At 37.4% G+C, this 12,352-nt stretch overlaps 1 protein-coding gene across 1 annotated transcript in view; it reads right to left on the reverse strand.

Annotated features, from left to right (window-relative positions):
- The window catches only part of ADGRV1 (adhesion G protein-coupled receptor V1), a 524,493-nt gene that overhangs the window by 302,306 nt on the left and 209,835 nt on the right, over window positions 1-12,352 (reverse strand). Inside the window, exon 78 of the mRNA XM_004263660.2 lies at window positions 4,243-4,427. Coding sequence (XP_004263708.1) covers window positions 4,243-4,427 — 185 coding nt within the window. The remainder of the gene's footprint in view (window positions 1-4,242; window positions 4,428-12,352) is intronic.

Here is a 12,352-nt window from a genome sequence, read left to right on the forward strand (position 1 = left end):
GCAAACAATGAAGAGACACAAAGGTGAATCGTACCTGAAACCTGCCTCAAAAAGAATAGAGAATATATTAGGATAAAAATCATGCATTAAGTTTTAAAAGTTACATGGGCCACAAGAGATGCTGAGTATATATAAATGTATCATGGATACAAATACCTCGTCAAGGCCCCTAACCTGGGAAATGGAGTTGAGAATTTTAAACAGAAGATTTGAAAAAGAAAAGAAAGGGTAAGGGCTAACTTCTTCCTCTAGCTATATACTCTCTTTTAAAAAAATCTTTAACTACCACATTTGAATTGGTACCTTTAAAATCTATCTTTAGTCCAGCCATTCATCCAGGCTCTAGACCCCTGTGTCCAAGACTCCTATTAAAACAGTTCAATCCATATAGGCCATCTGCACCTCCACAACAGCTTATAAAAAGCTCATCTCTTCATCTTCCCATCTAGCTTCCTACATCTTCACTGGTGACTCAGAGCTAAAAAGCTGCCACTGTCGACCTCCCCACCCCTGACCAGGTACAATGTGACTGAGACCAGTGAACCTACGCCCTACCCACCCACCCTGGAATCTTCTGATATTTAACCCATCAGCGCTATCAGGGACCCCATTACGTTGGCATTCTCAGACGAACACAACAGGTACAGTGACTCTACCCAACCTTGACACAAGTGTGTCAAATCCCTGGCCCCTTAAGAGGGCCTGACGACAACTACACTCTCCCTGACACTTTAACCTCCTATATCCATGCCCTTCCAATGCACTTACTTTGATCAATCCCCAAATCTGCTTTACACCTAGGTTTAAATGAGGGGGAAAAACCCACATTAACATGTAGATTGGCACCACTACAAATCCACAATGACCGACTTCAGTCAGACCCTCAATGCCACTTGACATTGTTTTTACTTGGCTTCCAAATGATTGTTCTAGATACCATCATTCTCCTCAATATCCCTGCTCTATTCCCAAACCCTTCACTCCCAGTAGATGCCCCTGAATACTGCTTAAGACAATGTATAAATAATGCATATTAGAATGGTCAACATCTTTAGAGTTCCCTGAGTTAAAAAAAAACTCATCTTTAACATAGTCCTCAACACGATCGCTCTAAAATCCTAAATCGGATTCCTACACACACATACACACACCCTACCTAACGTATTCTATATTCAATATTTAAAGGTTGATGATCTCCCCAAGTGATGATTTCCCCAAATGTGCCATGCTTGCTCCTCTTGCCTGACTGCCATTATACATGCGAAACAGCAAGCCTGCAGGGACGATGCACATGGCCCAAAACATACTGATTCCTTTATTCATTCTATTCACTCATTATACCATAACCACTGAGAATCTACCATGTACCAGACACTGTTCTAGGCCCTGAGAACACATTAGGCAACAAGACAGAAAAAGCCACTCCTTTTGTGCATCTTATACCCTTTTGAGTTCTCACCAGGCCTTTGAGAGCAAAGATGGAATCAACATTCACAGCAGGGTAGATGGTTCACGTCTACCACTATCTCAACATCCTGGTGATCTTGCATAAATATGGAAAAACAAAGAGAAAGGACTGAGACTATACAAAGCTATGAACTATCTGACTTCACTGAACAACACTTTTAATCAGACATGTCCCGCTAAATAACAATAATTGCTTTTTAAATAACATAGTACTCTGTGAAAATTGGAGGGAAATATCAACTTCCAACCATGTTCTATTATGAGCTATTTTTATGTTAAGTCAAACACAATTAAAACATGATTCAGGTCTTTGTACTACAATGATCCAATTTACCTTATGAATGTAATTTATCAATAAAACACCAGAACTGGAGAATATTAACATATAGTTACAAAATTAACTATATAGTTAATACACAAACCACATTTTACTTTTTCCTTTTCCTCTTACTTGCTCTCTGCCCTGAAACTCCAGCCATGAAACAACATTTCTGAAGTTCAGCAATATGTTCTAAAACAAAAGACTCTGAAGTTCAACAACATTCAGAGAACTGCCTCCAAATGGATGAAATTGAACCAAAACTCCAGGGAGAAACACAATTAACAGTATATTAAAGTATGTCTAAAAGTTGATATGGATCAACAGAACAGAATAGAGAGCCCAGAAATAAACATACACACCTATGGTCAATTAATCTTAAACAAAGGAGGCAAGAATATACAATGGAAAAAAGACAGTCTCTTCAGCAAGTGGTGTTGGGAAAGTTGGACACACACTTCATGTAAATCAGTGAAGTTAGAACACACCTTCACACCATACACAAAAACTCAAAATGGCTTAAAGACTTAAACATAAGACATGACACCATAAAACTCCTAGAAGAAAAGCATAGGAAAAACATTCTCTGACATAACTCATACCAATGTTTTCTTAGGTCAGTCTCCCAAGGCAATAGAAACAAAAGCAAAAATACGTAAATGGTACCTAATCAAACTTACAAGCTCCTGTGCAACAAAGGAAACCATAAACAAAACGAAAAGATAACCTACAGACTGGAAGAAAATATTTGCAAATAATGTAGCTGACAATGGCTTAATCTCCAAAATATACAAACAGCTCATACAACTCAACAACAAAAAAACAAAAACCCAATCAAAAAATGGGCAGAAGATCTAAATAGACACTTTTCCAAAGAAGACATACAGATGGCCAACAGGCACGTGAAAAGATGCTCAACATGGCTAATTATTAGAGAAATGCAAATCAAAACTACAATGAGGTACTACCTCACACCAGTCAGAAGAGCCATCTTAAAAAACCTACAAATAACAAATGCTGGAGAGGGTGTGGAGAAAAGGGAACCCTCCTACACTCTTGGCGGGAATGTAAGTTGGTGCAGCCACTATGGAAAACAAAATGGAGCTTCCTCAAAAAGCTAAAAATAGAGTTGCCACATGATCCAGCAATCCCACTCCTGGGCATATATCCAGACAAAACTATAATTCAAAAAGATATATGCACCCTTATGTTCATAGTAGCACCATTCACAATAGCCAAGAGATGGAAACAACCTGAATGTCCTTCAACAGAGGAATGGATAAAGAAGATGTGGTACATATATACAATGGAATACTACATAGAAACAAAAGGAATGAAATAATGCCATTTGCAGCAACATGGATGGACCTAGAAATTATCATACTAAGTGAAGTAAGTCAGAAAGAAAAATAACATACGATATCACTTATATGTGGAATCTAAAATATGACACAAATGAACCTATCTACAAAACAGAAACAGATTCACAGACATAGAGAACAGACAAAGGTTGCCAAGGGTAGGGGGACGGATTGTTTGGGGTTAGCAGATGCAAACTATTATATATAGAATGGATAAACAACAAGGTCCGACTGTATAGAGCAGAGAACTATATTCAATATCCTGTGATAAATCATAATGGAAAAGAATATAAAAAAGAATATATATATATTATAACTAAATCACTTTGCTATACAGCAGAAGCTAACACAACGTTGTAAATAAACTACAAGTCAATTTAAAAAAACTTTTTTTAAAAAGGAGTGAAATTCTGACACATGCTACAACATGGATGAACCTTGAAGACACGCTAAGCAAAGTACACCAGACACAAAGGACAAATATTGTATGATTCCACTTATGAGGTGCCTAGAATAGGCAAATTCATAGAGACTGAAAAGTAGAATAGAGGTTACCAGGGCTGGGGGAAGGGAGGAAAGAGGAGTTACTGCTTAATGGGTAAAGATTTTCAATTTGAGAAGATGACAGTTCTGGAGATGCAAGTGGTGATGGTGGCAACAGTGTGAATATACTAAATGCCACTGATCTGTACACCTAAAAACAGTTTACATGGTAAATTTCATCTTATGTGTATTTTACCACAATAAAAAATATGGCCTAAAATATGTCTAAAAGTTGGAATCATCTTACTTTTTTTTCCATTCAGAAATGTATCTTCTACTCATTATATAAATATGAGTAAGCAATAACACATTTTTATTTTTAAAAGAACCTTCAAAACAAGAGGAATATATAACTGACAGTATAAGTTAATTTCTCTTGATGTAGTTTCTATGTTTTCTTCAAATAATTAACTTAATTTGCCCATTAGGTACAATGAATTGATTGTATAATCCTGAGTTACATCAGTTAAACATCAATTTGCACTGCATATTACTTTGTAAACTGTGAAGGAATACATATAAGGTACTGCTATTATATTAAATGATACTTACTTTTCACCAAGAGAGCCACAAGTAACATCAGTCAGTAGAGAAAAGGCAAAATTCTCTGTCACTTCAGTAAAGTGACTGAATCCCCTAGTGTCCTTGCGTTTTGGGTTAACAAGAGCACAAAGAATCTCATAGAAAAGATTTCGGCTTTCAATGCTTAATGCTTGCTTCTTTCCTTCAACAGTTATCTGGAAAAAATCCAAGTATGAAAATATATGTTCAAAAATAAACTGCTTAAATGATATATATGGTATAACTTGTTCTTTATTACCAGTTACTAACATTAACAAAAATGAAGATGAACCTATGAAGAATTTAAGAGAAGTCAGCATCAAAATCATATTTCAAATGCATCTGTACTTTAAAAAGCAATAAATAATCATTTTATAAAGAAAAGGCATAATCACCAAAATATCTTCTACTTAATATCTAGATAAAGCCCCAAACAGTTGCATTGGTCACTTAATTTTAACTACAATAATTAACATCACGAGTCAAATTAATCTCACTTTTACACCTACCCCAAGATTCTGTTTTCTTTCGACCAACAACTAAGGAAATAGACACAAGAATATATGTCTATAATAGAACAAAATTTATTCTTATCTGTTTTTTATTGGACAGAAGCCACCACGTATCACTAAATTTCTCAAACATCAAAAGAGAAAATCCTTTTCCAACCAAGAGTAGTCAAGAGCTCCTGATACTCTTGCCTTTATTGGTAAGTATGAGCCTTCCTACCTGAACGGACTGGGTTATTTGTTGTTTGAGGGACAAGGAGAGTAAGAGGAAAATAGCCTTCATGATTTAATTTTTACCCCTCACGTGAATGATGGGGGACACATTTTTACTGTCAGAGTAAGCATGGGTGTGAAGCCACTGACTTGTTATTCCACTACACTCTTAGATACCTGAGGAGTCCCTATTAATTCTTCAAAATCCAAATTAGTCATCACTTTTTCTGTGATTTCTACCCTATGCCCCAGCTGCTGGCATACATGATTACACTCTGTAAGTTGCACATACTTTTACTAATGAACTTATGACAATGTTGAAATGATTTTTCTGTTACTGCTATTAGTTGAGCTCACCGAGAAAGTGGCTCAATATTCTCTATATATTTTTTAATAACTTTGTAATCTATAGAGTGCCGAGATGATGGCTGAACTCAAGATTTAAGTTTATAAGAGTAACCATCTTAAAGACAATTAGGAATAATGGAGAATAATACACAGGGTAAAGATAAAAGGTACAAAATGAAATTTAACAAGGTAAAAACTACAATGGGGAGATAGGGAACAGCCCATTGGTTACTAAAACGATCAAACTGAATATGTTAAATGAAAAATAAGCTCAAGAAACACTCCCAGAACTCAGAGAAAATATTACAGACAAATGGGACAAACCTGTAAGATACAACAAGCATATAAAATATTAGGTAAAAGAAAAAAGCAACATAGATCCTTGATAAGCTAAAGAAATACGTCTAAAATGCAGAGTTTGCTTTCTTCTAGAGAAAATTAGGAAAAGAAACAACACCAGATGTATTTGGGTGATTTTTAAATATAATTTCAAGAGTTTTTAAAAAATCTTACCAGAAATCAGACAGGAAAAAAATTACTAACAGAGAAATAAAAATTCAGTCTGACATCAGACTTTTTTTGCTAATGAAATGACAGAAGCCAACAGAGCAACATAAGCAGTTTCAAGATTTTAAGGCTGTGATCCAAGAATTCTAGAGCCACTCAAACTTTCATACATATTCAAGGGTAAGAGAAAGTTTCTTTCAGCAAAGCACACAAAAAATAAAACAAGGAGGGAGACCTTCAAGATGGCAGAGGAGTAAGATGTGGAGATCACCTTTCTCCCCACAAATACATCAAAACTACATCTACATGTGGAACAACTCCTATAAGAAACCGACTGAACGCTTGCAGAAGACCTCAGACTTCCCAAAACATGCCCTCAGGCGACCTACATGCAGAGACGGGGCCAAATCCAAAGCTGAACCCCAGGAGCTGTGCGAACAAAGAAGAGAAAGGGAAATCTCTCCCAGCAGCCTCAGGAGCAGTGGATTAAATCTCCACAATCAACCTGATGTACCCTGCATCTGTGGAATACCTGAATAGACAACGAATCATCCCAAATTGAGGTGGTGGACTTTGGGAGCAACTGTAGACTTGGGGTTTGCTTTCTGCATCTAATTTGTTTCTGGTTTTATGTTTAACTTAGCTTAGTATTTAGAGTTTATTATAATTAATAGATTTGTTTATTGATTGGTTGCTCTATTCCTTTTTCTTTTTTTTATATATAGATTTCTTTTTCCTTTTTCTTTTTTTGTGAGTGTGTATGTATATACTTTTTGTGTCATTTTGTCTACATAGCTTTGCTTTTGGCATTTGTCCTAGGGTTCTGTCTGTCCGTTTTTTGTTTGTTTTTTTTAATACAGTATTCAGTGCTTCTCATCACTGGTGGATTGGTTTTTTTGTTCAGTTGCTATCTTCTTTCTTTCTTTCTTTTTTCTTTTCTTTTATTACTTTCCAATTATTTGATTTTTAATAATTTTCTTCTTTAATTTTAATAACTTTACTTCCTTTTTTTTTTATTCTCCCTCCTTCCTTCCTTCCTTCCTTCCTTCCTTCCTTCCTTCTTTTCTCCCTTTTCTTCTGAGCCATGTGGCTGACAGGGTCTTGGTGCTCTGGCTGGGTGTCAGGCCTGTGGCTCTGACGTGGGAGAGCCAAGTTCAGGACATTGGTCCACCAGAGACCTCCCAGCTCCATGTAATATCAAGTGGCAAAAGCTCTCCCAGAGATCTCCATGTCAACGCTAAGACCCAGCTCCACTCAACAACCAGCAAACTACAGTGCTGGACACCCTATGCCAAACAACTAGCAAGAGAGGGACACAACCGCACCCATTAGCAGAGAGGCTACCTAATATCATAATAAGGTCACAGACACCCCAAAACACACCACAGGACACGGTCCTGCCCACCAGAAAGACATGATCCAACCTCATCCACCAGAATACAGGCACCAGTCCCCTCCACCAGGAAGCCCACACAACTCACAGAACCAACCTCACCCACTGGGGGCAGACACCAAAAACAACAGGAACTACAAAACTGCAGGCTGCGAAAAGGAGACCCAAACACAGTAAGTTAAGCATAATGAGAAGAGAGAGACACGCACAACAGGTGAAGCAGCAAGGGAAAAACCCACCACACCAAACAAATGAAGAGGAAATAGGCAGTCTACCTGAAAAAGAATTCAGAGTAATGATAGTAAAGATGATCCAAAATCTTGGAAATAGAATGGAGAAAATACAAGAAACGTTTAACAAGGACCTAGAAGAACGAAAGAGCAAACAAACAGAGATGAACACCACAATAAATGAAATTTAAAATTCTCTACAAGGAGTCAATAGCAAAATAACTGAGGCAGAAGAATGGATAACTGACCTGGAAGATAAAATAGTAGAAATAACTACGGCAGAGCATAAAAAAGAAAAAAGAATGAAAAGAACTGAGGACAGTCTTAGAGACCTCTGGGAAAACATTAAATGCACCAACATTAGAATTACAGGGGTACCAGAAGAAGAAGAGAAAAAGAAAGGGACTGAGAAAATATTTGAAGAGATTATAGTTGAAAACTCCCCTAATATGGGAAAGGAAATAATCAACTCCAGGAAGTGCAGAGAGTCCCATACAGGATAAATCCAAGGAGAAACACGCCAGACATATATATATATATTTTTTTTTTGCGGTACGTGGGCCTCTCACTGTTGTGGCCTCTCCTGTTGTGGAGCACAGGCTCAGCAGCCATGGCTCACGGGCCTAGCCACTCCATGGCATATGGGATCTTCCTGGACCAGGGCACGAACCCGTGTCCCCTGCGTTGGCAGGTGGACTCTCAACCACTGCGCCACCAGGGAAGCCCCAAGACATATGTTAATCAAACCATCAAAAATTACATACAAAGAAAAAATATTAAAAGCAAAAAGGGAAAAACAACAAATAACATACAAGGGAATCCCCATAAGGTTAACAGCTGATCTTTCAGCAGACACTCTGCAAGCCAGAAGGGAGTGGCAAGACATATTTAAAGTGATAAAAGGGAAAAGCCTATAACCAAGACTAGTCTACCCAGCAAGGATCTCATTCAGATTCGACAGAGAAATTAAAACCTTTACAGACAAGCAAAACCTAAGAGAATTCAGCACCACCAAACCATCATTACAACAAATGCTAAAGGAACTTCTCTAGGCAGGAAACACAAGAGAAGGAAAAGACCTACAATAACAAACCCAAAACAATTAAGAAAATGGTAATAGGAACATACATATTGATAATTACCTGAAATGTAAATGGATTAAATGCTCCCACCAAGACACAGACTGGCTGAATGGGTACAAAAACAAGACCTGTATATATGCTGTCTACAAGAGACCCACTTCAGAACTAGACACATACAGACTGAAAGTGAGGGGATGGAAAAACATATTCCATTCAAATGAAAATGAAAAGAAAGCTGGAGTAGCAATTTTCATATCAGAAAAAATAGACTTTAAAATAGAGACTATTACAAGAGACAAAGAAGGAAATTACATAATGATTGGGGGTCAATCAAAGAAGAAGATAAAACAATTGTAAATGTTTATGAACCCAACATAGGAGAACCTAAATACATTAGGCAAATGCTAACAGCCGTAAAAGAGGAAATCGACAATAACACAATCATAGTAGGGGACTTTAACACCCCACTTTCACCAATGAACAGATCATCCAAAATGAAAATAAATAAGGAAACACAAGCTTTAAATGACACATTAAACAAGATAGAATTAATTGATATTAATAGGACATTCCATGCAAAACCAACAGAATACACTTTCTTCTCAAGTGCTCACGGAACTTTCTGCAGGATAGATCATATCGTGGGTCACAAATCAAGCCTTGGTAAATCAGAGAAAATAGAAATCATATCAAATATCTTTTCTGACCACAATGCTATGAGACTAGATATCAATTATAGGAAAAAATCTGTAAAAAATACAAACACGGGCTTCCCTGGTGGCGCAGTGGTTGAGAGTCCGCCTGCTGATGCAGGGGATAAGAGTTCGTGCCCCGGTCTGGGACGATCCCACATACCGTGGAGCGGAATGGCCCGTGAGCCATGGCTGCTGAACCTGCACGTCTGGAGCTGTGCTCCGCAATGGGAGAGGCCACAACAGTGAGAGGCCCACGTACCGCAAAAAAAAAAAAAAAAAGAAAAAAAGAAAAATACAAACACATGGAGGCTAAAAAATACACTACTTAATAACCAAGAGATCACTGAAAGAATAAAAAAGTACCTAGAAACAAATGACAATGAAAATACGATGACCCAAAACCTATGGGATGCAGCAAAAGCAGATCTAAGAGGGAAGTTTATAGCAATACAATGCTACCACAAGAAACAAGAAACATCTCAAATAAGCAACCTAACCTTACACCTAAAGCAATTAGAGAAAGAAGAACAAAAAAACCCTAAGTTAGCAGAAGGAAAGAAATCATAAAGATCAGATCAGAAATAAATGAAAAAGAAATGAAGGAGGTCCTCACGGTGAGCCATAGCCACCCCCAACCTCCGCAGGAACCCTCCAACACTAGCAGGAAAGAGATCTTCATATAAACAGATTCTTACTGGCTGGTGTGAAGAGTCATTCCAAGAACCGCAATGTGTTGGGTTATCCATCCACCTTTCTTTCAGGTAATAACGTGCCAAATTCTGAGTCCAGGAAGATAGAACCTAATTAGTCTAGTTATCACTGATCAAAATGTCATTCCCCTCTCCTGTGACTGGAAACCCACTTCAGACCTAGGGACACATATAGACTGAAAGTGAGGGGATGGAAAAAGATATACCATGCAAATGGAATCAAAAGAAAGCTGGAGTAACAATACTCATATCAGATAAAATAAGACTTTAAAATAAAGAGTGTTACAAGAGACAAGGAAGGACACTATATAATGATCAAGGGATCAATCCAATAAGAAGATATAACAATTATAAATGTATATGCACCCAACATAGGAGCACGTCAATACATAAGGCAACTGCTAACAGCTCTAAGAGAGGAAATCGACAGTAACACAATAATAGTGGGGGACTTTAACACCTCACTTACACCAATGGACAGATCATCCAAACAGAAAATTAATAAAGAAACAAACGCTTTAAATGACACAATAGACCACATAGATTTAATTGATATTTATAGGACATTCCATCCGAAAATAGCAGATTACACTTTCTTCTCAAGTGCACATGGAACATTCTCCAGGAGAGATCACATCTTGGGTCACAAATCAAGCCTCAGTAAATTTAAGAAAATTGAAAGCATATCTAGCATCTTTTTTGACCACAACGCTATGAGATTAGAAATCAATTACAAGGAAAAACACATGAGAAACACAAACACATGGAGGCTAAACAATACATTACTAAACAGCCAAGAGATCACTGAAGAAATCAAAGAGGAAATCAAAAAATACCTAGAAACAAATGACAATGAAAACACAACGATCCAAAACCTGTGGGATGCAGCAAAAGCAGTTCTAAGAGGGAAGTTTATAGCAATACAAGCCTACCTCAAGAAACAAGAAAATTTCAACTAAACAATCCAACCTTACACCTAAAGGAATTAGAGAAAGCAGAACAAACAAAACCCAAAGATTAGTAGAAGGAAAAAAAATCGTAAGATCAGAGAAGAAATAAATGAAATAGAAACAGAAAACAATAGCAAAGATCAATAAAACTAAAAGCTGGTTCTTTGAGAAGATAAACAAAATTGATAAACCATTAGCCAGACTCATCAAGAAAACGAGGGAGAGGACTCAAATCAGTAAAATTAGAAATGAAAAAGGAGAAGTTACAACAGACACCGCAGAAATACAAAGCATCCTAAGAGACTACTACAAGCAACTCTACGTCAATAAAATGGACAACCTGGAAGAAATGGACAAATTCTTAGAAAGGTGTAACCTTCCAAGACTGAACCAGGAAGAAACAGAAAATGTGAAAAGACCAATCACAAGTAATGAAATTGAAACTGTAATTAAAAATCTTCCAACAAACAAAAGTCCAGGACCAGATGGTTTCACAGATGAATTCTATCAAATGTTTAGAGAAGAGGTAACACCCATCCTTCTCAAACACTTCCAAAAATTGCAGAGGAAGGAACACTCCCAAACTCATTCTACCAGGCCACCATCACCCTGTTACCAAAACCAGACAAAGATACTACAAAAAAAGAAAATTACAGACCAATATCACTGATGAATATAGAGGCAAAAATCCTCAATGAAATACTAGCAAAAAGAGCTTCCCTGGTGGTGCAGTGGTTGAGAGTCCGCCTGCCAATGCAGGGGACACGGGTTCATGCCCTGGTCCGGGAAGATCCCACATGCTGCGGAGCGGCTGGGCCCGTGAGCCGTGGCTGCTGAGCCTGCACGTCCGGAGCCTGTGCTCCACAACAGGAGAGGCCACAACAGTGAGAGGCCTGCGTACCGCAAAAAAAAAAAAAAAAAAAAAAAAAAAAAAAAAAAAAAAAAAAAAAAAGAAATACTAGCGAACAGAATCCAACAACACATTAAAAGGATCATACACCATGATCAAGTGGGATTTATCCCAGGGATGCAAGGATTCTTCAATAGACGCAAATCAATCAATGTGAAACACCATGTTAACAAACTGAAGAATAAAAACCATATGACCATCACAATAGATGCAGAAAAAGCTTTTGACAATATTCAACACCCAGTTATGATAAAGTGTCTCAAGAAAGTGGGCATAGTGGTAACTTACCAACAACAAAATAAAGGCCATATACAACAAACCCACAGCAAACATTATTCTCAATGGTGAAAAACTGAAAGCATTTCCTCTAAGATCAGGAACAACACAAGGACGTCCACTCTCGCCACTTTTATTCAACATAGTTTTGGAAGTCCTGGCCACGGCATTCACAGAAGAAAAAGAAATAAAAGGAATACAAATTGCAAAAGAAGTAAAACTGTCACTGTTTGCAGATGACATGATCGTATACATAGAGAATCTTAAAGATGCCATCA

The sequence above is a fragment of the Orcinus orca genome, chromosome 3 (assembly GCF_937001465.1).
Source record: "Orcinus orca chromosome 3, mOrcOrc1.1, whole genome shotgun sequence".
NCBI lineage: Eukaryota > Metazoa > Chordata > Mammalia > Artiodactyla > Delphinidae > Orcinus > Orcinus orca.